Below are 27,895 nucleotides of genomic sequence, written 5' to 3' on the forward strand. Positions count from 1 at the left end.
CTTTATGTTTTCCATAACCTCTTGGATGGAAAAAATGGTTTCACGGATGAACGCGATCATATACATTCGATTGCGGTGATTCTTCGTTATTACTCTGGCAACATCGGCAGGAAACATTTTACGACTACTAGGTTGTTGGTAAGTTTATTCAAGACCGTCTGTTACCATTATAAATGAATAAAGGCTGATAGTTTCTAAAGAAAAGTTTGGGGCTGCGTCGGCGGGGGTAACGAAATAATTTGAATATATCAACAAAGTTGAAATGGTAAATTGGCCACCGTTACGATTATAAAAGCTGACGTTTCGAGCGTTAGTCCTTCGTCGGAGCGAATAGAGGAATTGTGGGTTGTGTGTCCTTTTAAAGGCAGAAAATGGAGCTACGTGATTGGTGGGAACATGGCAACGAGAAAAACACGAAGAAATTAGTGGAATGAAAAGCGTTCGTTGATACCTGTGGGATTTAGACTGCCGGCTTGAAAGATGAGCTTTTGTTCAAGAGTTTTACGGCTTTCCGTGCTACCTAAGTGTAAGGAAAGACCGCAGATTGCCGTATGTTGCTTAGAATGATTAGGTTACCATTATAGCTTTTCCAGCTGCACCATACTTTCAGTCTTTATTCGACGGGAACGCTATTAAATCAGGGGAAAATAGCTTAGTAAATACAGCCTTACCTGTAGGAACAAAAATTCGATATGATTTCCTAGTACAAGGAGATCATCCTTAGTGGCCTTCTAAGGAATTAGTAGTCAGCACCTAGTTCCAACAGTCACTTATTCTGAATTTCTTGTAATAATCGATGTAATCCTAATCAGAAAAGCCATAGAACATACTTGTTTGTTTCTGATCTTCTGTAACTGAGGCGTTTACCATTTGAACACTGCATATCATTGCACAAATACAAGCTAAAACCGTGGACCCCTAAATATTTTTCTCACCTTGCCTTTCACGTGTTAAATTTTTCACAAAGTTTTCACAACTTCGCCTGTTCCTGTTCGTAAGTCCGGCCAAGCCTTTACGGTCATCGGCCCTTGTAACTTTGGCTTATAAATACAGGCGTTTAGTCATACTTTTAAAACTCCCTGAAGAAGTCTACGACAGTTAGACGAAACGCGTAGAAAAATACAAGAAGTTTTACAACTACTGTTCGCAGAAGTGCTGCTCACCAGTCTATAATTAAAAAATTGTTCAAGTCAATACTAGAAGAAGCCACATGGCGAACAAAACTGGTGACAGTCGCTCCGGAGCAAAACGTCGCCGATCTTCAGCCTTGTTGGATCCAGAGCTACCAGGTCCAGTAAGCAGTTCCTCCAGACTCGACCCCACTATCGAAACCATAAACCATCCTCCGAAGGACAGTTCGAATGCGAGCAGATGCCGAGAAAGCCTACTCCTCTCTCCAAGCTAGAATCAAATTTCTAGAGACTCACGCGGGCCAAGCTATAACTCTATCTGGTCTTAGGATCATGAGAATCCAAGCCAAAGGTCATAATGTCGACGAGCTTCAAGCCAAATTCGACGATATTGTTCGCGAGGCAGAATTGAAGCTGTTGGAAGCTGCTAAAGATCATCTCTGTGCTGAAGTGAAAGTCCATCAGGAGGCTGTTCGTTCCACTACTGCCAATATTGAAGGGACGATTGCGCGATGGAAGGTTGTGCTCCGGAAAACCGATATTTCGGAACATCAAGCTAGCAGCCTCTGTGTCGCCGCTTCAGCCTTCGCAGAAGATCTTTCTAAAGACAGTGCAGTCTCTGGAGCTTCTAAAGCTCTTCAAACAGAGATGGACCGCAAGGAAAAACATAAAAGTCTTGTTAACATGGACGTTGGTGAGGGTTTTGTGTCTTCTGAAACTTCGATCCGAGAGATCGTTCGAAACGAACTCCGTCTTTCCTCTGGCACAACAAACCGTGTCGATACAGGTCGACAGCGCAAAGTATCTATCGTCCACTCCGGTCCTCATGGAAAGCAAAACAGTCAAACCGGTGCCAAGCGCATTGGTAAAATCAGTGCCAGGCACGACAGCAACCCGCGGAAAAGCCGACCCGAACACCGAAAGGCCAACCAACGCCAGAGGTCAAAATCAAGTCCTAACAATTCTCGAGCGCCGTCAAAAAACGCCCGAGGCAAAGGTTCCGGCCACGTAAAGTAGACAGACGTTCTACACTCCAGAAATGGTTATTTAAGATGGCCAATCGACCTCTATTTGACCTGCTTCCACGAAACTCGGAAATCCACAACTTTACTTCTGTTGAGCTGACTAAGTGGCAGTCTAAGGTTCTGGGCCTAGGCCTGAAGTTCAGACCTTCCCTGCGACCTCCGACTGTTCCTCAATTCGACCAGCAAATTCAAGACTTTTGCCGAAGAGTTCGCCTCCAAGATAAGTTTTCCAAACAACCTCAAAGCAGTGATTTCAATCCCAGATTGTACGATCCAACTGGCTGGATTCCACTGAGGGAAAACCAAGATCTTGAAGACAAACTCTTCGTGCTTCGCAAAGAGTTACCAAAGAGCATCACGGCTGAAAAACCGCACTGGAGAAACAATCTCTCGAAGCAAGAGCGAGAAGACCTCCACGAGTTGAAATCCAATGCTGACATTAAAATTCTGGCCACGGATAAAAACCTTGGACCAGCTCTTCTGTCAACGAATTGGGTTCAAGCAGAGACACTTAGACATCTGTATGACGAGCTGTCATACCGCAAAGTCACGCAACAGGACTGGTATGCTAGTCGTGCTTATGTAATTAATTCTCGCGAAAGGCTCATGTCTTTTTACAGCAGATTTATCTCCGCTAATGTTGCTCGCTTTTTGCGTAGTTTCGATCATTTTATGAACCCGGCTAAGTTCTACATCATCCCTAAGTTTATAAAGACCCCATGATGGGGAGACCAATTGCTGCCTCCCATTCATATATCACTAGGCCAATTAGTATTTTTGTTGACGAGCTTTTTAAGCCCGCTGTACATCTGCCTACGGTCCTTAGGGATTCTGGTGAGCTTATTCAATTACTTGAGAGCACAGTCTTGCCTAAGTGAAGCTATCTTCCTGTCACCGCGGATGTTGGATCGTTATATCCCAACGTAGACACCAAAAAAGCCTTAGTGGCTCTCGACTTGCTCCTTCGCGAAGCAAGGGCTCCCGAAACTCCACTACTGATTGAGCTCGCCAGAATTGTATTCAACAATAACTATTTATCATCTGAATTCAGTCCGGTTATTTTTCACCTAGTGTTTGGTATTGCTATGGGCACTCCTTTCGCCGTCACAGTCGCAAACGCTTTTATGTATTTCCACGAAAAAGATATTGTGGAGCAGTACTCTCAATTTCTCGTGCTCTATAAGCGTTTCATTGATGACATTTTTTTTATTTAGTGTGGACCCAAGGATACCCTCCTGAAATTTCCTGGGGCTCTTAATACTAAAAATGATCGAATCAAGCTTACTCATTGTATCAGCGACAGTAGTATTTCTTTTCTAGATCTTTGTCTGCATAAGGATAATTCCTCAAGCGTGCTGCAACTTTCTACGTATCAGAAGCCTCTTAACAAATATCTCTACATACCATTCGAGTCGTTTTACCCCTCTAGCAACAAGAAAGCTTTTATAAAAGGGGTGCTTATGAGATATGCTAGAAACAGTTCTTCCTTTGAGTCTTTCTGTGAGACTAGGGATACGTTCTGGAAGCGAATGCAACTTTGAGGCTATCCTTTTAAGTTTTTTACTGCCGCTGTTTCACGGTGTGCGTTACCTCGACAGGGAGACCTGGATCTCCCGGCCACCTAAACATAGATCTCGGCCAAGCAGGACTCTTGCCTTTCAGACTACGTTCAACTGCAGTCACGCCCGTATTAAGAAGGTTATCAGTAATATTCTGCCAGACTTAGATTGTACTGTGTGTTACAAGAAAACTGTGACAATAGCTAATCTATGTAAGTTTTTTGGGGGCCACGGTTTTAGCTAAAACCCTGGCCCCCAAAATACTTTTCTCACCTTGCCTTACACGTGTTAAATTTTCACAAATTTTTCACAACTTCGCCTGTTCGTGTTCGTAAGTCCGGCCAAGCTTTTACGGTCATCGGCCCCTGTAACTTTGGCTTATAAATGCAGGCGTTTAGTCATACTTGTAAAACTCCCTGAAGAAGTCTACGACAGTTAGACGAAAAGCGTAGGAAAATACAAGAAGTTTTACAACTACTGTTCGAAGAAGTGCTGCTCACTAGTCTATAATTAAAAAATTAAAAAATAGATTAAAAAATTCCACAAGGAATTGGCAGATGGTATTGACATGGTGCAGGTCGCCAATTTGTTTGTGGGGGACAACTGGCGGCACAAGTGACTGTTTCAAAAAACGACCTGCCGATAAAGTCTACGTTTGCCTTTAAGGCAGCTCAGACAGTTTAATAACTACGAACTTACTATGATGACTCTGAAAGGTGAAACATTTGCTGGTTTCAAGATACAAAGATAGTCGGTTTTCTATTTTGTAATTGACGTTGTAAGTGTTATACTCAATGTGCATTGGTTTGCTGAGACAGTGTACGAAGTAAATAGTTCGCGATAAGCGTAAATCACAAATAGCTCTTGGAGAACGCTGGAAATGGCATTTCCAAGCCTCAAGATCTCAAAACTTTCTGGGGGAGCATGCCCCTAGATCCCCCTAGCGGCTGGCTCCTCCGGCGCTCGCGTGCCCCCCACTCATATTACCCTTGCTACGGCACTATACACGCTTGCAATTATGAGAGGAAAACTCGACAAAAAATTAAAAACGAACGATGTTTGGCCACTAAATGAACTAAGGTTATTAATATACTGATGTAAGAACGACAAAAATTAAAAACTAAGGATGTTTTGCTAAAATGAACTAAGGCTTCCAATGTACTGATGTAAAAACGATAGCATCATCAAAGAAAACAGTTTCCAAACGCAATAAGTGTACTTTGTACAATTGAAAAGCTAAACTACTGTTGGCTTTTAAACACTTTTTTCATGGCAAAGCTGTAAGGTAAGGTAACAAAAAATTGCCAGATTAGAATGGTTTGCTTTTAACCTAAGACAATGAATTTACTGACTGAAAACCAAGAACCTAATCAATATTTTTGCTTATTAATTTAGTTAGTTACTTTAATTCAGTTAGTTAAGTTGGAGCCCTCTTGAGAGCCGTGTAGAATATTGATGGTTTTCGTTATTTTCAGCCCTTGCCTTAAGCATATATACATATATGATATTTTAGACAGCCCACGTTCCATATATTAGAAAAAGAACCAGGAAAATTAGAACGACTACAAAAAGTCAAGGCTATAAAAACTACCCTTTAAATAAAAGAGAAAGAAACAAAATAAAACATAAGCAAGAAAATGACCAAAACAGAAAAAAGGAAAAGCCACAAACAAATCTATTCCACCTGGTCGGAAAGTTGCCTAGAAAAATACTGAACACGGGCTGTTACCAATTATCTTAACTCAACATATGCATGGAAACTCGTAAGTTGTATTCAAGTCTTTTAACACGAAATAAATCCTGTCATTCTCTCGTTTGGGAATCTCAGAGGTCAAGAAGATAACTTTGAGTAATTCTAACAATTTCTGTCCTCCTCTTTTTCACTCCTTTTTAATCTTTCGCTTTTTAGTGGATGTAACACCTCTTTCAAACGAGGTTTAACAGAAACCATCGATTGACACTGGAGCAAGACCATCTTCAGCCGCACGTTTCCGGAAATGAAAGTTAAGAGCACGATCAGGATATTCATCGGTTTCCTCTAAAATGTCCAGAGCCGGATCAACAGACACCACAGAACTTTTGGTAGCTGGGAAACACGCAGCTTCAACACGCTTAGGTCCTAGCTCTTTCTGTCTAATGGTACGAGCAAGTTCGTGATACTCTTTAGCCTTCTCAAAGTCGCCCAGTTCCTCGTGAACAGAACCCAGGTTATTGTAACTAGTTGCCACTGTTACATGCTCAGGTCCCAGTTTTTTCTCATCAATGCCCAGAGCAAGTTCGTAATACTCCTTGGCCTTCTCAAAGTCGCCCAGTTCCTCGTGAACAGAACCCAGGTTATTGCAAATAGTTGCCACTGTTACATGCTTAGGTCCCAGTTTTTTCTCATCAATGCTCAGAGCAAGTTCGTAATACTCCTTGGCCTTCTCAAAGTCGCCCAGTTCCTCGTGAACAGAGCCCAGGTTATTGTAACTAGTTGCCACTGTTACATGCTCAGGTCCCAGCTTTTTCTCTCTAATGCTCAGAGCAAGTTCGTAATACTCCTTGGCCTTCTCAAAGTCGCCCAGGTCCTGGTGAACAGAACCCAGGTTATTGTAACTAGTTGCCACTGTTACATGCTCAGGTCCCAGTTTTTTCTCTTGAATGCTCAGAGCACGTTCGTAATACTCCTTGGCCTTCTCAAAGTCGCCCAGTTCCGTGTGAACAGAACCCAGGTCATTGTAACTAGTTGCCACTGTTACATGCTCAGGTCCCAGCTTTTTCTCTCTAATGCTCAGAGCAAGTTCGTAATACTCCTTGGCCTTCTCAAAGTCGCCCAGGTGCAGGTGAACAGAACCCAGGTTATTGTAACTAGTTGCCACTGTTACATGCTCAGGTCCCAGTTTTTTCTCTTGAATGCTCAGAGCACGTTCGTAATACTCCTTGGCCTTCTCAAAGTCGCCCAGTTTCTTGTGAACAGAACCCAGGTTATTGTAACTACTTGCCACTGTTACATGCTCAGGTCCCAGCCTTTTCTCTCTTATGCTCAGAGCAAGTTCGTAATACTCCTTGGCCTTCTCAAAGTCGCCCAGGTGCTGGTGAACACAACCCAGGTTATTGTAACTAGTTGCCACTGTTACATGCTCAGGTGCCAGTTTTTTCTCTTGAATGCTCAGAGCACGTTCGTAATACTCCTTGGCCTTCTCAAAGTCGCCCAGTTCCGTGTGAACAGAACCCAGGTCATTGTAACTAGTTGCCACTGTTACATGCTCAGGTCCCAGCTTTTTCTCTCTAATGCTCAGAGCAAGTTCGTAATACTCCTTGGCCTTCTCAAAGTCGCCCAGGTGCAGGTGAACAGAACCCAGGTTATTGTAACTAGTTGCCACTGTTACATGCTCAGGTCCCAGTTTTTTCTCTTGAATGCTCAGAGCACGTTCATAATACTCCTTGGCCTTCTCAAAGTCGCCCAGTTCCTTGTGAACAGAACCCAGGTTATTGTAACTACTTGCCACTGTTACATGCTCAGGTCCCAGCTTTTTGTCTCTAATGCTCAGAGCAAGTTCGTAATACTCCTTGGCCTTCTCAAAGTCGCCCAGGTGCAGGTGAACAGAACCCAGGTTATTGTAACTACTTGCCACTGTTACATGCTCAGGTCCCAGCTTTTTCTCTCTAATGCTCAGAGCAAGTTCGTAATACTCCTTGGCCTTCTCAAAGTCGCCCAGGTGCAGGTGAACAGAACCCAGGTTATTGTAACTAGTTGCCACTGTTACATGCTTAGGTCCCAGTTTTTTCTCTTGAATGCTCAGAGCACGTTCGCAATACTCCTTGGCCTTCTCAAAGTCGCCCAGTTCCGCGTGAACAGAACCCAGGTTATTGTAACTACTTGCCACTGTTACATGCTCAGGTCCCAGATTTTTCTCCTCAATGCTCAGAGCAAGTTCGTAATACTCCTTGGCCTTCTCAAAGTCGCCCAGTTCCTCGTGAACAGAACCCAGGTTATTGTAACTAGTTGCCACTGTTACATGCTCAGGTCCCAGTTTTTTCTCTCTAATGCTCAGAGCAAGTTCGTAATACTCCTTGGCCTTCTCAAAGTCGCCCAGTTGCTTGTGAACAGCACCCAGGTTGTTGTAAATAGTTGCCACTGTTACATGCTCATGTCCCAGCTTTTTCTCTCTAATACTCAGAGTAATTTCGAAATACTCCTTGGCCTTCTCAAAGTCGCCTACCTCAATGTTAACCACACCCAGCCAATTGTAATAATATGCAACATAAGCGGACTCAGTTCCAAACTTTTTGAGAGCGGCTTGTAGTAAAATTTCATAACATTTCTTTGCGGCCTGAAAATGACAATGGTTCTTACAAATTTCACCCAGCTTCTCCATTTCAGGCTGGTCGATTCGGGAAAGGGCAACCCTTGAAAGTAGGTCTTTAAAATTAAGAATAAAACATCTTAAATGTAGGGAAAGGGCGTAGCTTTGCAAAATTGAGTCTGATGGTTCATTTGGTAAGTCGTTATCTATGAACTGGTTAAACGCCGCCACAGCGCTTTTCAAATTTTTCACGCGACGGCTTTCCGGATAACCCTGAATCAACGACGTAACGGCATCGTGTACAACCTGATGTACCCGGATGTGGACACCAAACTCATCTTCATGTGACAAAAGTAGCGAACATCTTTGGAGTTTTATAATTATCATCTCTTTATCTTTTATTCCTGCTGCGTTGACAATATAATTCACCACGATATCCTCATTTAAAGGCTGTGACGAGCAGAGGGAGAGAAAACTTAATGCATGATCAATGATTTTGTCTGATTTCATCACTTCTTTAACGGCCAGTGTTGTTGCTGTTGTCATCGATTTCTTGTAACAAGGGTTGATCTCTGTAAGTAGAGTCTCTGTCGCATCACGTTGCCCTTTTTCTACTTTTTTCAGAAAGTCGTTCCAACCAAACTCCGAAAAACGTTTGCTCTGTCGAAGTTGCTTCACATAGGTGGCAGCGCTTGCTAACGCAAGAGGTTGGTAATCGAGCTCTCTAGCTACTACTTCTCCCAGCTCATTGTCACTGATACCAGAAATCAGAGCCAACAAAGAAGAGGCTTCCTGGGACTGCATACCCTCGCTTGCTGAGATGTGTTGAATGGAAAGGCCTGGTAACGGTATACAGGAGGTATCTTGGGTCGTGATCAACAGATAACCTTTTCCCCACTGTCCATGTCCTTGCTGAGGTAAATGAACATGCAGTTCAGATAAGCTTTTAACGTTATCAGCCAACAGAAGCCAGGACTCGTACTGACCAATCTTTGTGCTGATTAAGGATATCAGGCTGTTGATCTTCTCCTCTGTCTTCAAATCCTTTGATCTATGGATGTTTGTAATAGCATATTCCGGGCACTTCATTTGTCGAGCAAGCTTGATGTAAGATTCCAGAAGTGAGCCTAACGTTTCCGCATCCAGTGTCATTACAAACACTTCAGAGTAAGAGTCTTTTTGGGCTTTCTCGTAAAATCTTTTGGCTACAAGACCGGCCAGTTGCGATTTACCGCTGCCAGGATTCCCGGAGATATACAAGATGCTTAAGTTGCTTTCATCAGCTCGCTTAAGCTCATGCAACTGTTTTGTGATGTCAGCAACCTCAACATCGCGACTTGCTAGGTCGTGTGAAGGTTTAGGAGGAAGAATGCAAAATGGGGAAGTGTCGTTCAGCAGTTGATCGGAAAGAACCTGTCGTTGGTCTTCAAATTTCTTCAGCAGATCTTCAAGGCTCTTCACTTGTTTTTCTTTTTCTTGTAACTGATATTCAAGGCTCTTTCGTCTCTCTTCTGTTTTCTTTAAGTTATCTTCAAGGTTCCTTTGTAATTCTTCTGTTCCCTTTAGCTGCTCTTTAAGGTTCCTGCGGTGTTCGTCTGTTTCCTGCAGTTCATTTTCTCTTCGCTCTACGAGATCCTCAAGGCCCTTTCGTTTTCCTTCTGTTTCTTCGATCTCATTTTTAAGACCCTGCAGTTGTTTTTCATTTTCCTTCAGCTGATCTTTCAGATTCTGCCGTTCAGTCTCTATCTCCTTTAGCTGATCTTCAATCTCCATGTTTTCTTTCTCTTTTTCTTGTAAGTCTTTTTCTAAATCGTTTACTTTGTCTAAAACATCTCTTAACTCCTTCGTCGGAAACGTCTTTTGGTTTGCGATCTGTTGAATTTCTGTAGTGGAAAGACCTAGTGCCTGGAATGCAGCGACAACTTTGCCAATAGCAGTGTTAAATTCTAACTCCGAAAGTCGACCTTGGGGCATGTGAGCAAATTCTTCATTGCGAAATTTTCTGAGATTGTCAACATTCGTTTTTACTACCGCGTTTAGACCAGAGATGCAATCGGAGTAGAGAATGGCGTAAAACAGCATGGTACAGTCCCAGTCTGCTCTGTTTCCTTTAATCATGGTCGCCAATAGATGCTTGTTCCTCCTTTGGTTTGGCGGGGACTCTGCATTGTAAAAGTCTTTCCCATTACCAGGATCATCTTTCCATTCTCCAAAGGTCATCCTGTAACGACTGTCCCATTCTTGTTTGAAAATTGTCCGCAAACCTTTGGTTAGGATATCAGTTGTGACGGAAGAAATCCTGTAATAGTTTAGTTGCTCATCGGTATATTCTTTTGCAGCGGCCATGTCTGTTGCAGACGTGTCTTGTAACCCTTTGTTGAAAATACGTCTATTAGCTAATGATAAAAATAATTAACAAATCTACAACTTTAGAAATCAAATTACTTCAACTTCAGGCAAAATACTGGCAACAGTACTTTTAACACCTGTGTTAGCGGCAAAGGAGCTCCGTACTGAAAGACGTCATGCAGTCTTCTTGCAGAGCGTTAGTCGATGAATCAATTTCAAATCATTCAGTCATGAAAATCAATAAAAGGAAGTAGAAAGTAAATAAGAGAGAATAAAGCTTGGGAATTAAGGTTCATTTATAAAACCAGGACCACAGACCATCATGTCAAATTCCGCAATATTCTTTAACATTTTTAAACATCCTGGATCATTTCGGAATTATCCGAAACACTCCAAAAGTAAAAAATTGTGATACTTATGAATTAAAAGGTAGTCTATGACTGTATGTAGGTAGAAAAGAAATGTGGTATAAAATGTAGAGAGGTTAATGAACAGCTCTTATCGATTCCAAACTTAATTAGAGCAGACTTTGAACACTGTTCAATTGACAAGCCGAATAGGTACATGTATTTTAATACATTTTTTAAAATGTGCATCAACTTTATTTCAGTAGAAAAGCTCGCCATTTCGTGCGCTTTGCATATCTACCTATCTAACGCTACCTACTCTACTCGAGTCCGAAAGTATCACGTTCAAGCCCTGGCTGCTTCAATTTCTTTTGTAGTTTTCTTTTTGTTTTTCTTTTCTTTTCTCATTTAAATTTCATTTTATTTAAATTCAAATTCTTCTTCAAAGGATATGTTAGATATGTTCAGAGTAAACGCACATGTGCAAACGTTTTACCACATAGCTCATACAAAGAATGACACGTTACCCGACCTCCCTAAAACAATGATTTTACATACTGCCCGCCCCCTCTCGATTTCCTTCCCCCTTCCACCCCCGGCAATTATTGTGCAATCCTTAAACCGAGCTGCACGCGCGATCTACACCATTTTGAAAAAGATAAATAATTAATACGGATGTTTGGATGTCTGAATGATAAACCTTCACGAGTTTTTATCTGAATTTGTGACGAAACGACTCTCTACGTGGATAGAATCGACTTAATCGATGTACCGAATCAACTTCAGTTTGTATCGAATCAACTTATATTGAAATGACTTTGTATCGACACGACCGTAAACGGTTATATTTATTCAACGCCATCGCGTGACCTATCGTTTTCTCTTTAAGTCTGTCACGCACATCGACGCTGAACATGTGTCGTTTCCAAATGCTGAGTTGCATGGAAAATTAGGCGATTTCACGAGAATAATTTGGATATATCAACAAAGTTGAAATGGTAAATTGGCCACCGTAATGATTACAAAAGCTGACGTTTCGAGCGTTAGCCCTTCGTCGGAGCTTCACGAGAAGTTGTTGAAAAATACCTTAAATATTCCAGAAACTATTCCATCCCGCACAGAAACGAGGAAAGAAAAACGAATTCTACGATAATGATTTTTTTGTATCGAATTCTAAAAATAAGCGTGATCACTTCATTAAGAACACAGCGGTCTTCCTCTATGGGGCTTGGTCGATGTGGTAGCCACTGCGAGCTCGAACAATCTACAATGTTTAGTCGCCTTCTTTGAAAACAGGCGGCGAATAAATTCTTTAGAAGATAACTGATTAAAGTGACTATTGTTAAGAGAGTGCCTTTCAGCAAAGTGAGTGATTGGATTAATGTGAGGCGCCTTTACAATGAGATCCTTCTTAGACTGAGTGACTACTTCATCAGACAAACAACTTATTAGTCAAGTACACACCGCGGTGTATAACCACAACAAGCCGTGCGCCACTGCGCGGAAATATATGAAACTTAACGCTTTCCCTGGAGTGCACTTTTGTTACAAGAGTCGGGGATTTCAAGTGTAAACGTGCCACTTTATGGAGCATATAGTTTTACATGCTTTACTAAATAAGTTAGTACACATGCACCCCTAACTAAACTACTGCGATGTTATACTTGTCTGAACAGAGGCATGTATTAAGTACAAACAATTAGTAACTGCGTAACAGATATTGATCGTAATTATTTTTCTTGATTTGTGGAAGTCAAAGTCAAGTCAACGGTTAAATTGCCCATTTGAAAAATTTATCGCAAGGAGGAATTGCATTTGTCTAGTGAATCTTGGTAGTGAGCCACCAAGTGCACGGAAACAACATTAGCAGACATAAGCGGAAAAAAAAATCAGCAATCTTACCACAATGCCTGATCTTACATCGCGTGATTACCAGTCCCGAAGGCGGAAATTTCTGGAGGAGAGTTCTTCGTGATTACAGACAGCAATTACCTCAACATCACCGTAAATGAAGATTAACTATCAGTGCCAAGGTCTTGAAGCGATTGATCAAAGCTCCCAAGTGTTTTCACAGCAATTCAGCGACTGACTGCCAAACTATAAATCGAAGAAATGAGCGGAAGTCGAAACTGAAAGTATTTGATCAACACAAATCACAGGCTTACCATCTTAAATATCTGTGGGTTTCTATGGTAATGGCTTCCTATGGCATTTACCAGGGCATTTACATAGCCGTTATCAATGGACAGAGCTGAATAATGTAGACACATGTGCTAGGTTTTGCCGCGGAAACACGGATTTTGAGCCGTTCGCATGGTTGATTTCCTATTCTGTTGCTTCGAGGCGTCGTTTTCCTTGCCGCTTTTCTTTTACAGAACAACCTCCAAAAACTTGGTACACCCCCTAAAAATTTTCAAATATTAATTTACTCCTTAAAACCTTCGGAAATAGGAAAGTGCCTTCAAAGAAAACAGAGTTCCTCGGTTTTAAAAGTCAGCCCTCATTATTTTCCGCTAATTTTTCGCGAAATTTTAGACCTAGGACACCTGAGCCCGCGTTGTTGGCCGCATAACCTCTGACGTAGCGTTTCATTATTCAGATCTGTCTTATCAATGAAGTTCAAATAATTTATATTGCCTCCAGAATCTGTCCCTTGTAGTCAGTCTTCACCAAAAAAATCAGCTCCGAATAAAAATGAATAGTTCATTACTTGTTTGGAAGTGTTTTTTTTCTGCCAGAAAGCCTCAAAATCGCTCGTTTGGGGCTTTCAAACTTCGGCGGTTAATTCGGCTCGTTCTAGTGAAGAAATGCCAGTTGAATTTCGGTAGGAAAATAAGACCTAGAAGGTAGAACATTTTTGCCTCGAATACGAGGTGGTGTGGGATCTGGAGACCTAAGCTGCCTGCCTTGTTGCATTTCTTCACTTGAAAGAGCGAGCCGAATATATTAACCGCCGAACTTTGAAAGCCCCAAACGAGCGATTTTGAGGCTTTCTGGCATAAAAAAACACTTCCAAACAAGTAATGAACTATTAATCTTTATTCGGTGCTGACTTTTTTTAAGACTGGCTACTAGGGACAGCTTCTAGAGGCAATAAATTTGAACTACATTGCTAACGGCTATGTAAATGCCACTGGTCAGAACCCATTACCATAGAAACCTAAAACCAGGTAAGCCTGTGCACAAATGTTACGGTTCGCTTGGGGACCTGGGAATAGTGAAAGGAGAGTAATAGGGATATGGATAATAGAATCGTGAGGTGGGAAGAAAAACAGACAGCGGCTCAAGTTTGTTTTTGTTGTTATTATTGTTGTTGTTGTTGTCTTTTAATCCAATATTCTCATTTTGCCTTGGCTTTTCTTAGGATGCAATTTTGTGTCCCAGTCTCACTTTATGAATTTTTTCTGGGTATTTCATGGTGTATTTAGCCCTTGCTAACATATTACTGATAGAAAATAAAAACAGCCATATGTTCATGGTCTAATTGAGTTCCCTGATAAAGAAACTTTCGAAAAAAGAAATGTTAATGACGTAAGTTCGTAAGTTGTTTAAAACTTCCTTTTCTTTTATTTCATACCGCTCACTCCAATGCCATTTAAATAGATTGCATTTTTGCCTTGTCCCCATATTTCTCTCTGCATTCTTGAAGATTAAAGACTGGGGAGTGATATTCTTTAACATTTCACTGTAACTGTCATAATTAACTGGAAGTTGATCAGAACTTTATGTGAGACTTCGAAAATTGACTTTGTGGTGTCATTAACAATCAACAACTCTAGGAAATTAACTTTTAACTGTTTTCGATTGTTTTGATATTCTGTGAATGACGGACAAAACAGGCTAGTCACAAGATAGAACTGTACACAAAATTGAGCTGTTTACTTCCTTTCTAAGGAACATCGTTTCTTTATCAATGTATTATGTGCCATCAACTCCCATCACTCTAACCAAGTTTATCTCTACATTAAATGTGTTTAACAAGGTTCATTCCAAATGAGAAAGCAAAAATTTTTAAACTCTCTATACGTCTTTAGTGATCTTGGATCATTTGGTCACATCTGTTGAGTTGAGTTTCCGTTCCATGTGTTATTGTCATCATCTTCATCCTCTATGTTGTGAAGCCGGTGAATTCCACCTTCTTTCTTTATGGATGAAACACCACCTGGGACTCTATGACGTACACCAGAACTGCCACGAAAAAACAACAACAACAAAACCCACAGCAAGATTGGCATGCAGATTTAGGAAGTAGGGGTTTAGTTGTTGTGCATGACCCTCCCTTTGACTAAGAGCCTGTTTATCTTATTTATTATTATTTTTGGTATGTTTTTATGTGCCAAAATTCACACAAAAACAACATTGTATTCCTTGAAAATGACAATCTAAACCAAGAGATCAGATTTGTTTTTGTGAAATTTGCAAACTGTGATTATTCAATATTTAGTCCAAAGACACCAGTGGAATAAAACTTGTGCTTTCAAGCAGTCATAAGTTGTTAAATCTTCCAGCACTTTTCGTTGACCATTGAGACAAAAAAAAAAATTATGTGCAATAAAATTAACTATAAATCAAATTCTTTACACCTAATTTCAGGGAATTCTTTTCCCTTTTTTTTTTTAATATTTGAGAAAAGTTTCATTCTTGACACCAACGAAAAGGCAACTAAACAGTTTTGATGCAGTTGACCTACAAACTGTGCAGCTGTTTACACAGAGCAAACAAAAAAATGGAGAGAGAGACTCACTTTGATGGTGGTGACTGTGTGCTGCTGTTTGTTCTCTGTGGAGGAGGATTCCTTCTAGACTGATCTCGACTTCCAAATAGGAAAGCCTTCAGGAAGTTAATCAATGTGAACAAAGGCGAAAGAATCCATAACAACAGTTCAGGGAATGATGAGTTCCCAGATGGAGTGAGGGCATTACTTCCTTTCTGTAAAATGAAAGTTTAGTATTGCTTTTATCTTTTTAAGTTTTGTGAAATTTCTGATTGGTAGAGGGGAACTGGAAATTTACTTAAAGAAAAAAGAAAGATTTTCCACGAATACAATTATTGTAATAATTAACCAATGAAAAATAAAAAAATAACAAGAATAGGTTGAACTTTCATAGAGAGTGAAGAAAAAATTGCTTAGTTGGATGCCTGTGGCACTCAAGCTTTTCTACAACACAACCCTTCTTTTATTTCTTAAAATTGCAACTATAACTCATACATTCATATAAACAAAGAACTCATGGGTGGGCCAAGCCATAAGCAAGGTTCCCATGTGACAAATGTTCACTCTTTTCAATGCCGGTGGTTTACAGAAAACCTTATGTTGATCTCAAACTCACCACAGCTACAATTAAAGTTGAACTTGGTGCCAGACCTAACTCAGCCAAACTCTTTCCCAGGTCTTCCTCAGTCAGCTCTCGCCTGGGGTAGGTGGTGTACAGTGTTATTGAGCTAGTGCTGAGTCCTAGTTGCTGAGAACAATTGAAAAGACCACATTAATAATCATAAAAAAAAAAATTGGTATTTTAACATGACATGTTTGCTCAAAAGAACTCAATCATATTTTTGAAAGGTTTATAGCTGCAAGGACAATTAACAAATACCAAAATAATGGTCTTAAAGGGAATTCTTATTTGGACACACATGGGCAAGGTTGCAGAAAATTAAGAATCTAATGTAGAACTAACAAGTGGAAAATTAAGAAAAAAATTTCTTTGACCCCTAAAATAAGAACCTAACAATTGTAGTTGAAGTATATTTAACACAGAATTCTCCCGTACTTATCTAAATAGAATTCCCTGAAAGCACATTAAATTCTGCTAATTGTTATACAAGTACATGAAAAAGTCAACCACTCAGAGTAATGACATACTGATGTATGGTCTCCAAAGGAGTATCCGCTGGGAAAGAGTTGGTTACTGAACTGCCATCTGGAAGACGAAACTGGAGCCAAGTAGAAATGCTGAGTAAAAAACAAAAAGTCTCTGTCACATGAAAGTGTACAAAGTAGTTATTGACAATATAAAATAAACTTGTAACTGATCTTTACAATTTAACTGATCTTTACAATTTAAGGTATCGAACAAGTCAGTATCCGAAAGTTAATACAGATAGATTCAAGAACTCTTTCATTAATCGCTTAATTTTTAAATACAATTTAGCTGTGTAAGTTTATATTTTAGATATATTTAGATATTTTATATATACTTTTTACTCAAATATTGTAACATAAGATATGTATTTTTTATCTTGTGGAAATAAAGACTACTACTACTACTACTACTATAAGATAAGTGAAGGATATTTAAGAACTCTAAACCTTTACAAATGGCATGTTTCATTGCATTTCTACCTTAAACTTACCACTCACTCTTTCCCAGCCTCTCACTGCCTTCAGTCATGGTAGGTGAAGGTGAGACTGAGGCAGCCTGAGTGCGCTGTCTCTCCTGCGCATCATTCTTCCTCCTTGCTTCCCTCTCCACTTTATCCCTAGCAATCTGCTGCCGCACAGCTTCCCTGTGGGCGTGCTCTTTGGCTCTGTCTTCTTTGATTTGATTGACAATATCTTGTGCCTGTCTCTCCTCTCGGTCCCTTTTGGCTTTACCAAGTTCTTGTCCCTGATGACGTCTATCAAATTCTTTCCTCTTAGTTTCCTAAAATGCAAAGAATTCCCTCTATCATCTCTCTGCCAGTGAAGATAACAAAATTTGTATTTACCAGTAGTTCAATTGAAGTGGCAAAGCAGAGTGATTGATTTATAACATTTATTTAACTTTCTTGAACTTGACAAATACTCAGCTCAAAGTTAACAAACATGATTGCCTATTGGCAATAAGTATTATTCTGGACCCCTGATTGAATGAAACAATTTATAATCACAGAATCCTTCTCCACCAAGGTGTACAAACATGTAGAAAACCTCAGAGAATACCAGATATCTTCCAATGGACTGCATCTCATTTTAAGGGAATTTCCTTACTTTGGGTGATGCTGTAGAAACTGGGATAAGCTAGATCTTGGCTCTTGAACAAACAAACTTTATTTTAAGGAACAAATACTGCTTAAAAAAGTAAGTTAGTACTGGAAAAAATAACAAAGCTTAATGACACTAACTTTTCAACTTACTAGCCAGGTGGCTTGGGACAACTTAGATGTTACAACAATTTCAATTTGTTTACTAGCCAAACTGGCTGGTGGAAATTGAAAACCACTGGCCAAAACTGAATTTCTACTAGTGTATAGTGTTGAACCCGAAACAAAACTCAACCTCTAGACAGCTTGAATAAGATTAATAACCATAATAACAATAACACTTATAATGATAATAATAATAATAATAATAATAATACTAATAATGCTAATAGTTATGTTAATAAGATTTATAATACCACCTGTAATAATGACTAAGATAATAATAAAGAGTTTCTGTCATAGAGAGATAAATAATTTGGAGATTGATTCAAAGCAACGTTCTTATTAAGAGCCAATAACCTTTCACTTTTACTAGGTATTTTGACAAGTACCTGTTAGCAACTACCTTGCATTATTTCACACAAATATTTACTAAAATAAGTTTAATTGATAATTCATCCATAATTCATAAAGTGCAGAGCTACACTGTGAGTTTTAACAATCAGAAAAAAATACCACAACTTTATTTAGATTAAAAATCAGACTCACTTGATTTTCTGATTCCTCTTTCCCAAGTCTCCTCTGTTCAATGAGTTGCTTTGCTCTGCTCAACAACAGTAGAGGAGAGGTAATTAACAATTATTCCACTCGTGCGCGTTGGATATGAGATGATAGATAGCCAACGAGGCGCGTAGCGCCGAGTTGGCTATAATCATCTCATATGCAACAAGCGCGAGTGGAATAATTGTTTTATTAAAAACGCCCCCAAGAAATTATTATTTTGTAAGAAGCTGGATTTTTTAGCTCCCTTTTGATTTAAAGCTGACGCGTACACTTACCATATTTGTAGATAATGGTATATTGGCTCATATACCATAATGGCTAAGCCAATAAAAAGTCTTGAATTGCATTATCCAATGATCTAGTTTTTTATAATATCCATTATAGTAGCGGTCAGTTATGAATAACAGGGCTCGACACTACTGTAACAGTAGCCCACTAGCCACAGACTAGTAGAAATTCAGTTTTGGCTAATGGTTTTCTATTTCCACCAGCCAGTTTGGCAACAGACTGAAATTGTTGTAACATCTAAGATGTCACTATAGCAACTTGGCTAGTAAGTTGAAAAGTTAGTGTCAAGCCCTGAATAATTATTTGAAAACACTTAATCAAGATTTGAACATGTTCAACAATTAGTTCTAGAAGCGTTCCAAATTGGCTACTACTCACAATATTGACAAGTCAAAACATGAATACACAAAACCATCCTTGTATGAAGCCTAACACCACAGGCTACTTTCTTAAGCTTATATGCATTGAATAGATTGGTGACCTGTGCAAACTTTTTCAACAGATATAAGACTAACCTTTCCACTTTATCATCTAGCAATTCTCCCTGTTGATCCCTGCTGTAAGGTTCCTAAGCATTTACCATAAAAATAATTACTTGTTGTGGTTCATACTATTCCTAAGTTTACAAAAGCTCAAATCCATTACATTTTGATTTTTTTTGGTCTAAGAAATACATGTACAACCATGGCCTGGGACAAACACCAACCATGACTTGTTCCCTTGAAAAATTTCCAAAAATAGACAATATGATTTAATGGCACACACTGTGATACAAATTCTTTAATTTCTGCTTTGAGGGGTCTAAAGGAAAATCTGATTGTTTTAGCTTCCAAGTATTTTTCCGATATAACAGTTCACATTCTTAAAGGCCCATTTCCAGCCGAGATATGCCTTGTGTGCCTGGATCATTTTTCATATATGAAAAATGCGCTATTTTCCTTGTAGTTGCGGAATCGCTTTGATATCTTCTTCCATATTACTAATTAGGGCTTTCAAAGTTCCATCTTGAACCATTTGTGAACAACAAACTATCATAGTATCCATATCAGTAAATAGTTTTTAATTCTTACATGTATGACGGTGAAAAACGTCATTTGAAAAGTTGATGCCGCCGAAGAAGCAGTCCAGAGGAAGGCCGAGTCTGCCTGGCTTGGCAAAGGTTATTCAACTTTGAGAGTCTGTGTATGATTTATGGAGGGCAAGGAAAACAACCATGGGTTTCGGTAACACTACAGACAGTGCTTTTGCAGAAATGTTATTGCATTGTTCCTACGATGGAACTAGAGACTCCGGGGAGGTTTTTTCGAGGTGAGAATAATTATTTGACTGATTTTTACTTGAGATCCTGAGATATGTATGTAAGCGATCTCATTTGCAGACGTCATTATTCTATAATTGAAATGCATAAAGTAAATCAGTTTTGGCCAATATTGGTTATTTGTTTACATTTTATTTAGTGTTGAAGCCAAACAATTTCCTTCAACATCAGGTAAGCTTTGTACAAGTTTTATACAAAGACTCGATTTATGATTTCTCAGTCTCAAATATTTAGCTGCAAATTTGTTTACTGTGTTATTCACCAAATCTTTGTTTTCCTTTTTAATAGTGTTTGTGAATGACTATCAGAGTTCGCCATTTAACAATAGCGCGATTCCAAAACAAAAACAAACGACAGCAAAGGATCTCGGATGGAAATGGGCCTTTAACATTCTCTGGATCAGTGGATGATTTGATACAGAGGCCTTGAACTAATGTATTTTCTTTATTATTCCAAGCTTTTGCCAATCTAAATCACTTTCACATAATTTCTCTGACTGATATCAACATGCAACTCAAACACAACTTAAAATTTTTATTCTCTTTAGTATTTTTCCCACCTCTGATGGCCCTGGTCTAGGTTCAGTCTCTCTGTTAGAAATCTCTTGGTTCTGTTGTGATAAAGGCTCTGCCGAAGGAGTGCTACTCACAGAAGATTGCTGGCTTGCACTGGAGGCTTCTTTGTTCTGAGACACAGTGCTTTGTGCAGGTTTTGTTGAGGGGTTTTTTGGAGCTGACTTCAAGTGAGTCTAAAATGTACCAAAGCCCAAAATTCAAAAGATAAAGTTAGCATAATTAATAGGGTGTGAAAATTAAATGCTTCAAGTCAATTTTCAATTAGATAAAGACTGCATTTTGATAGATATTAAATTTCAGAACCAGTATACCTTGATACATAGTTTATGAGGGTTACCCTTCAAATAACACATGACTGAGAAAGTCTACCATATTTTTAATATAAATATTCATAGTACCTCAAAAACCTTCTCTGCTTTTGTAACAAATTGGTCAACAGGAAGACTTCCACCAACAACCTCTAAAGGCAAACCACTTTCACCAATAAAATAAGTGGCAGGAATGCAAACTATAGGGTCTGAATATTAAGATGACAAATTAAGGAATTTTTTCGTGTTACATAAGAAAGTCTTTCTACAAGCAGCATATTATTATAATTTTCTACAGATCTGCTACAGATCAATAATAATCATATCAATAAGTGAACTTTTAGAAGGGTTTCCTTGTCATTTAGCTCTCATCCATTTTCCTAACAGTCACTCCAGGGTTACACATTTTTATTAAAGTTACAACTACATTTGGAAGCATGTTAAGCATATAAAAAAAGGTTGTTTTCCTGAAGCTTTGACCACTAACCATACACAGCAATTCAACGACTGTAACGCAAATGGATGAATATAATAATCATATATTGTTTCCCTCACATCTTTGAAGAAAGTCAACAATAATAATTGTTTAGATTCATCTGCAACAATTTCAATCACAAGTGACTTCTATGCTTTCAAAGGATACAAAGTTTGGAAAACTGCTTACAGTCCTCACTAAAGTTGATCAAGAAGAAATTCAAAGACTGAAATTATCTTACTGAATTATGTTACCGGGGGCCCATTTCTCAAAAGTCCTGATAACTTAATGGGCCTGTAAAGCTGTTCTGTTTTCATTCAAGATGGGGATTTCAAAAGTTTTGAAAATAATTATACAATAAAACTATCAGCTAAAGAAACAAAAAGGGCTAGTTTAGGTGCTAGAACCTGCTTTCCTATCCTTTAAATTTTGATTTTAAAACATGGCTTCAAGCCTGTTAGGTTACCGGGACTTTTGAGAAACAGGCCCCAGATGTGTAAAATTTAACACAGACAAAACAGATTAAGTGGACACTAATTTTCCTTAATAACTGAAGAGTGCACAAACATAGTACAGGGGACACTTTCTCTGATAATTATGCAAAGATCTTAATTCACATGAAAACTCTGCATTATTTTACACTGAGCTACAAGTGAAACTCTGTACTTGTATGTGACACATTCAAGTCCTGACTATCACTTGCAGCCATAGTCACTCTGAGAGGTTAAGACTAAGTCATTTTTCTTTGTTCATAATTTCTAAGTCTCCTCTGGAGGCTGCCTATAGGAACCATTTTTGTGAGTAGCTTCAGTTAGACTCCTTTTCAGCTTCTAAGGCAATCTGCTTACAAGGACTACCCTGATTGTTCACTTGAAAACAAAAAAGCCTACACTTTGCCGTAAGTCTCAATCTACAGACTGTACTAAAATATTTATTTTGAATGAAGAAAGAGATCACACATTGCAAGTACTCCAGCTAACTTTTAGGATAGAATTCAGGTAAAATAATTATTATCTCTACAACCTCAATATTATAGAAAAAAGTTTCACAAAATATCCACTCAAGTGCTCCTGTATCCATTTATTATTACATATTAAATATTACATTACAAATAAATGTATTTTGTATTCCAGGGGCAAAATTGCATTTATTACACAGTACTTACCTTTTGTGATCCAGTTTTATTGCTATGCATTTTTCTCTTGAAAATATCCCTGCAATCTGAATTTAACTATCATTAGCTTTTCCTATCCCTGATTTGTATAGCTCTTTAAATCCTAGTTTATTCTAAATTTTATGTAATATTAACGCTGAGGGAGGGGTATGAAAAATTCTCTAAAATTAGAGAGAGAGATAGGGAAGGTTTTTTTTTTTTTTAAGGAAAAAAGGAACTCATGCAGGGGAAGGAATTCTAATCCAAAATCTAACTCCCTTTTCCAAACAAATGCAAGATTGGGACTTAACTTTCTACAACCACAATTTTTACAACAGAAGATTGAAAGAAACAAACAAAACCACCAACCATACAAAATTAATAACATAACAAACAAGCAAATGCAACACAGTCGATCCTACCAATCTTAAAGAGGATCTGAGAGCATTGAAATGAAATGTAGAAGTATAATTTATGTACCTTTGGATCTTGCCATGTTATATTCATTCTGTTTGTTTCCTCATTGTCTCCTGTAGAAGATTTAATTGGAATGATCCAGATTAAATGGTTAATTTTAAACTTTTTTATTGTTTTTTTACAAGCCTGGCTACAACCAAAGAAAATACAATAAAGTGTGAAATGTTTAGTCATGAGAGGTGTTGCCAAATGTGGAATGCAATGCTTTATCAGATCTCTTGAAGCATTGAGAAAAATAATCGAACTTGTCACTTCCAAGATCCAATAACTGATCCTGTAATGTAATGACTTCTATACATTTCCTTGTGAAAGACACATGAGAATTTCTCCTTAAAATACAGCATCAAGAAGACAAGTGATGGGAACAAAGAAAAATATAAATTAGGGGATTGTTAGTTGATCCACTACTAAATTCTCTGAGCCAACATCATAAGAATCGTATAGCAAACAGTATGGAGAGTTACTATAATGAGATCTTGGGAGTGTATCAAGATAACACCCTCTTTCTAAAAATCTTGCCCATTCTCATAACTTAACATAACTTGAGAGGGAATTCATTTAGGTAGTTACTAAAAGTTGGAATCACCTGAAACCACCTGAAACCACCTGAAACCACCTGAAACCACCTGAAACCATCTGAAACCATCTGAAACCATCTGAAACCACCAATGAAACCACCTGAAACCATCTGAAATTACCTGAAAATTACATGAGAGCACGCAGGCATGAACGCAGACCGCAGACTGCAAACCGCACACCTCGAATAGCCACGCCTCGAAAAAAGTCTACACAGTGTGTAATTAGCAGATTTATCTCTCTTCCCTTTGTTATCAAACGAGATCACGGAATGCGTAAGCGAAACTGCTATGTAAACATTGGAGTTGAATTCTTATTGAACATATCGCAGTTACGACCCTCCACTGTCGAGCCGTACCAGTCTTGCATAGGTTATGTGTGTGCCTTTTGAGTCAGTCGACGTGTGCGCAATCAGTTTTCCTTTGTGTATACAGTGTGTAATTACCAGATTTATCTATCTCTCTTTTGTCATTGATGTTATCAGACGAGATCTCGGAATATCTGTTTTAACGTTAAAGTACTTCTACTATATGAAATCATTTTTGGTACAATCGTACAAAGCAACTCAGGTGTCTCGTTAACACAGACCTCAAAAACGCAGAACGCAGACCGCAGACCGCGCAGCTCGAAAAACGTGTACACAGTGTGTAATTACAAGATTTATCTCTCTTCCCTTTGTTATCAAACGAGATCTTGGAATGCGTCGCGAAACTGAAACTAATTTCATTGTCAGTGACAGTGAGATAACAGATAAAAATAGACGTAAAGTAGAGTAAATTAGCAATACAGAAGCTTTGCGTCATGCTAAAAATTAAGATACCGATTTGCGATAATGTTTAATTCACGTGGGTTTAGATGGCTTCTTGGGTGGTTTCAGGTAATTTCAGATGGTTTCCATGGGGGTTTCAGATGGTTTCAGGTGGTTTCAGGTGGTTTCAGGTGGTTTCAGATGGTTTCAGGTGGTTTCAGGTGGTTTCAGGTGATTCCAACTTTTAGTAACTACGAATTCATTTATGGATCTCAGTTAGATCAGTGCAGAAGGGGGGAAATAGCTTAAGAACCATTTACGATTTTTGCTTAGGTATAATTATTACGAAAGCAAACTTGCAGGATTCACTAAAAAAATTAAGCTAACTTATACACACCTTACCTTCAATATAAACGATAAACACGACTCCTTTCTGTCTAGATTCTGATATGGCTGCTGGAAATTCTCATGGCAAGCCTCGAACAAGTTTTTCATTACAGTACTAACTGAATAAGGAGTTATATCATTATATCATCGTTTTGCCGATAACGTTGCATATTCTCATCGCCTATTACCTTAATTATGTATTGAAATGTGAGGAGAACTTACGCGTTAATCAATATATGTAATTCTAATTCATTTAAAGTGGTTATTAGGGGTAGTAGGTCAGCTCTAAATCTCTGGGATCCACAGACCGCTGGCAATATATGTATGTAACAGCCCTCTTCAGTTATAGAGCATCACCCAAAATGACTATATTTTTCGCTGTTGTTGACTGCCAGGAATTTCATCTCACCGCGCACTGCTGTGATGATTTCGAGAGATAATTTTCCAAACTCTGTGTCCCTTCCATCTCAGCTGTTTTTTGGACAAACCCATCGTAATGCTAGGAAGGCTGCACTGCCAAACAAACGCAGACAGACTCCTCAATAAGCGAGGATTTCTCGTTACAATGGCAGCCATCTTGGATTTGCGAGGCAAGTTCTCGCATTTCTGGGGAGAGGCACGAGTGACACAAATTCACTGTCCACATAAATAGAAAGGCAACATTTTTATTTTTTGCATACCTTGGTCTGAAATATAATTATCATTATGATTTATCTAAGTCCTTCAGAAACTGTGGCCCAAAATTTGGGGGAAAGAAAATGAAATCTATTTATGAAATGTATCCTTTCCATCCCCACCCTACTGAAAATAATTTTGACCTGATTGCTCGGTTACTAAGTCTTGCTCGGGACCAAAAGACAACCAACAGACACGTACTGTGAAGTTTTCATCAGATGATTTCGGTTTTCTTAGATTGAAAAACGTATATACCAAAGGAAAGAGCTCGAAAATTAACATGCAGTGGTTTACAGGAAGTATAATACCAGTCGCGAAGGCGGAAATTTCTGGAGAAGGGTTCTTCGTTGATTACAGACAGCAATTACCTCAACACCGCCGTAAATGAAGATTAACTATCAATGCTAAGGTCTTGAAGCGATTGATCAAAGTTCCCAAGCTTTTTCACAGCAATTCAGCGACTGACTGGCAAATTACGAATCGAAGAAAATGGGCCGAACTAGTCGAAACTGAAAGTATTTGGTCAGCACAAGTGTTATGGTTCGTTTGGAGCCTGGGAATAGTGAAAGGAGAGTAATAGGAATGAAATGCATAGTGTGGGATTGTGAGATGGGAATAAAAACAGAAAGCGGCTCAAGTTTGTTGCTGTTGTTTCTTTTTAATGCAATGTTCTCATTTTGACGCGGCTTTTCGGCTCACTTTGTGAATTTTTTCTGGATATTTCATAGTGTATTTAGCCCATGCTAACATATTACAGATAGAAATAATTAAAAACAGCAACCTGATTGTGGTCTAACTGAGGTCCCCGATAGAGAAACTTTCAAAAAAAGAAACTTCATTGACATAAGTTATTTAAAACTTGCTTTTCTTTTATTACATACCACTCACTCCATTGCCACTTATTAAATAGATTGTATTTTTGACTTCTTTATGCATTCTTGAGGGACTGGGGAGTGATATTCTTTAACATGTCACTGTAACTGTCATGACAACTGGAAGCTAATCAGAACTTGATGTGAGACTTTGAAAGTTGACTTTGTTGTGTCATTAACCATCAACAACACCAGGAAATTAAGCGCCGGATTGTGTTGTGCGGGACGAGGATTCGAGCCCCGGTCGGACCAATACTCATTGTCTTAAAATAAGTGAGGAGAATTTGCTACCTTTCTATAATCAAGAAATGGATAGATATTCTAGTCTTCTTGGATAAGGACGAACAAACCGTAGGCCCTGTCTCCTGCAGGGTTAGGGGTAGGAGACATTCATTTCCCACGCATGAGATTACTGTGTGGTGGATGTCCTCCCTTGGGTGGGATGGGTGGGTGTTGGCCCTGAAAAGCCCCTATGGGGAGTGGTCAATTAAGCAATATCTACTATATGTAACTTTTAAACTGTCTTCTGTTTTCAATTGTTTTGATATTCTGTGAATGACAGACAAAACAGGCTAGTCACAAGATAGAACTGTTTACAAAATTAGCTGTTTGCTTCCTTTCTGAGGAACATTGTTTCTGTAGCAATGTATTATGTGCCATCAACTCCCATCACTCTAACAACCAAGTTTATCTCTACATTAAATGTGTTTAACAAGAATCATTCCAAATGAGAGACCAAAAATTTTAAACTCTTTATATGTCTTTAGCGATCTTGGATCATTTGGTCACGTCTGTTGAGTTGAGTTTCCGTTCCATGTGTTATTGTCATCATCCTCATCATCTCTGTTGTGAAGCCGGTGAATTCCACCTTCTTTCTTTATGGATGAAACACCACCCGGGACTCTATGACGTACACCAGAACTGCCACGAAAAAACAACAACAACAAAAAAAAAAACCAGCAAGATTGGCATGCAGATTTAGGAAGTAGGGGTTTAGTTGCTGTGCATGACCCTCCCTTTGACTAAGAGCCTGTTTATCTTATTTATCATTATTTTTGGTATGTTTTTTTGTGCCAAAATTCACACAAAAACAACATTATATTCCTTGAAAATGACAATCTAAACCAAGAGACCAGATTTGTTTTTACAAAATCTGCAAACTGTGATTATTGAATATTTAGTCCAAAGTCAACAGTGGAATAAAATTTGTGCTTTCAAGCAGTCATAAGTTGTTAAATCTTCCAGCACTTTTTGTTGACCATCGAGACAAAAAAAAAAAATTATGGGCAATAAAATTAACTATAAATCAAATTCTTTACACCTAATTTCAGGGAATTCTTTTCCCCCCCTTTTTTTTAATTTTTGAGAAAAAGTTTCATTCATGACACCAACAAACAGGCAACCCAACAGTTTTGATGCAGTTGACCTACAAACTGTGCAGCTGTTTACACAGGGCAAACAAAAAAAATGGAGAGAGAGACTCACTTTGATGGTGGTGACTGTGTGCTGCTGTTTGTTCTCTGTGGAGGATTCCTTCTAGACTGATCTGGACTTCCAAATAGGAAAGCCTTCAGGAAGTTAATCAATGTGAACAAAGGCGAAAGAATCCATAACAACAGTTCAGGGAATGATGAGTTCCCAGATGGAGTGAGGGCATTACT

General features: G+C 38.8%; 3 protein-coding genes across 3 annotated transcripts in view; all 3 read right to left on the minus strand.

The window, feature by feature from the left end:
* Positions 1–4,751: 4,751 nt before the first annotated feature.
* Positions 4,752–13,227, minus strand: LOC148719302 (uncharacterized). Its single transcript, XM_088740735.1, has 2 exons — positions 12,599–13,227; positions 4,752–10,372 (listed from the first exon to the last, which is right to left on the minus strand). The coding sequence occupies exon 2, from the start codon at positions 10,344–10,346 to the stop codon at positions 5,652–5,654; it is 4,695 nt and encodes a 1,564-aa protein (XP_088596861.1). The 5' UTR covers positions 10,347–10,372; positions 12,599–13,227; the 3' UTR covers positions 4,752–5,651.
* A 1,327-nt stretch (positions 13,228–14,554) lies between these two features.
* LOC148719303 (UBX domain-containing protein 4-like) lies at positions 14,555–25,263 on the minus strand. The gene is made up of 14 exons (XM_088740089.1): positions 25,176–25,263; positions 24,703–24,765; positions 22,980–23,029; positions 22,512–22,567; positions 21,515–21,543; positions 20,962–21,080; positions 20,548–20,736; positions 19,186–19,238; positions 18,368–18,422; positions 17,051–17,340; positions 16,540–16,649; positions 16,027–16,151; positions 15,441–15,625; positions 14,555–14,884 (listed from the first exon to the last, which is right to left on the minus strand). Exons 1-14 carry the CDS (start codon positions 25,261–25,263, stop codon positions 14,749–14,751), a joined length of 1,548 nt encoding a protein of 515 aa, XP_088596215.1. The 3' UTR covers positions 14,555–14,748.
* Positions 25,264–26,210: 947 nt separating this feature from the next.
* LOC148719304 (UBX domain-containing protein 4-like) overlaps positions 26,211–27,895 on the minus strand; it is a 3,920-nt gene continuing 2,235 nt past the window's right edge. Inside the window, exons 2-3 of the mRNA XM_088740766.1 lie at positions 27,720–27,895; positions 26,211–27,155 (exon numbers count right to left, since the gene is read on the minus strand). The exon at positions 27,720–27,895 is cut by the window's right edge and continues 6 nt beyond it. Coding sequence (XP_088596892.1) covers positions 27,020–27,155; positions 27,720–27,895 — 312 coding nt within the window. The 3' untranslated portion in view covers positions 26,211–27,019. The remainder of the gene's footprint in view (positions 27,156–27,719) is intronic.

The sequence above is a fragment of the Stylophora pistillata genome, chromosome 12, assembly GCF_964205215.1.
Source record: "Stylophora pistillata chromosome 12, jaStyPist1.2, whole genome shotgun sequence".
In the NCBI taxonomy this organism is placed as follows: Eukaryota; Metazoa; Cnidaria; class Anthozoa; order Scleractinia; family Pocilloporidae; genus Stylophora; species Stylophora pistillata.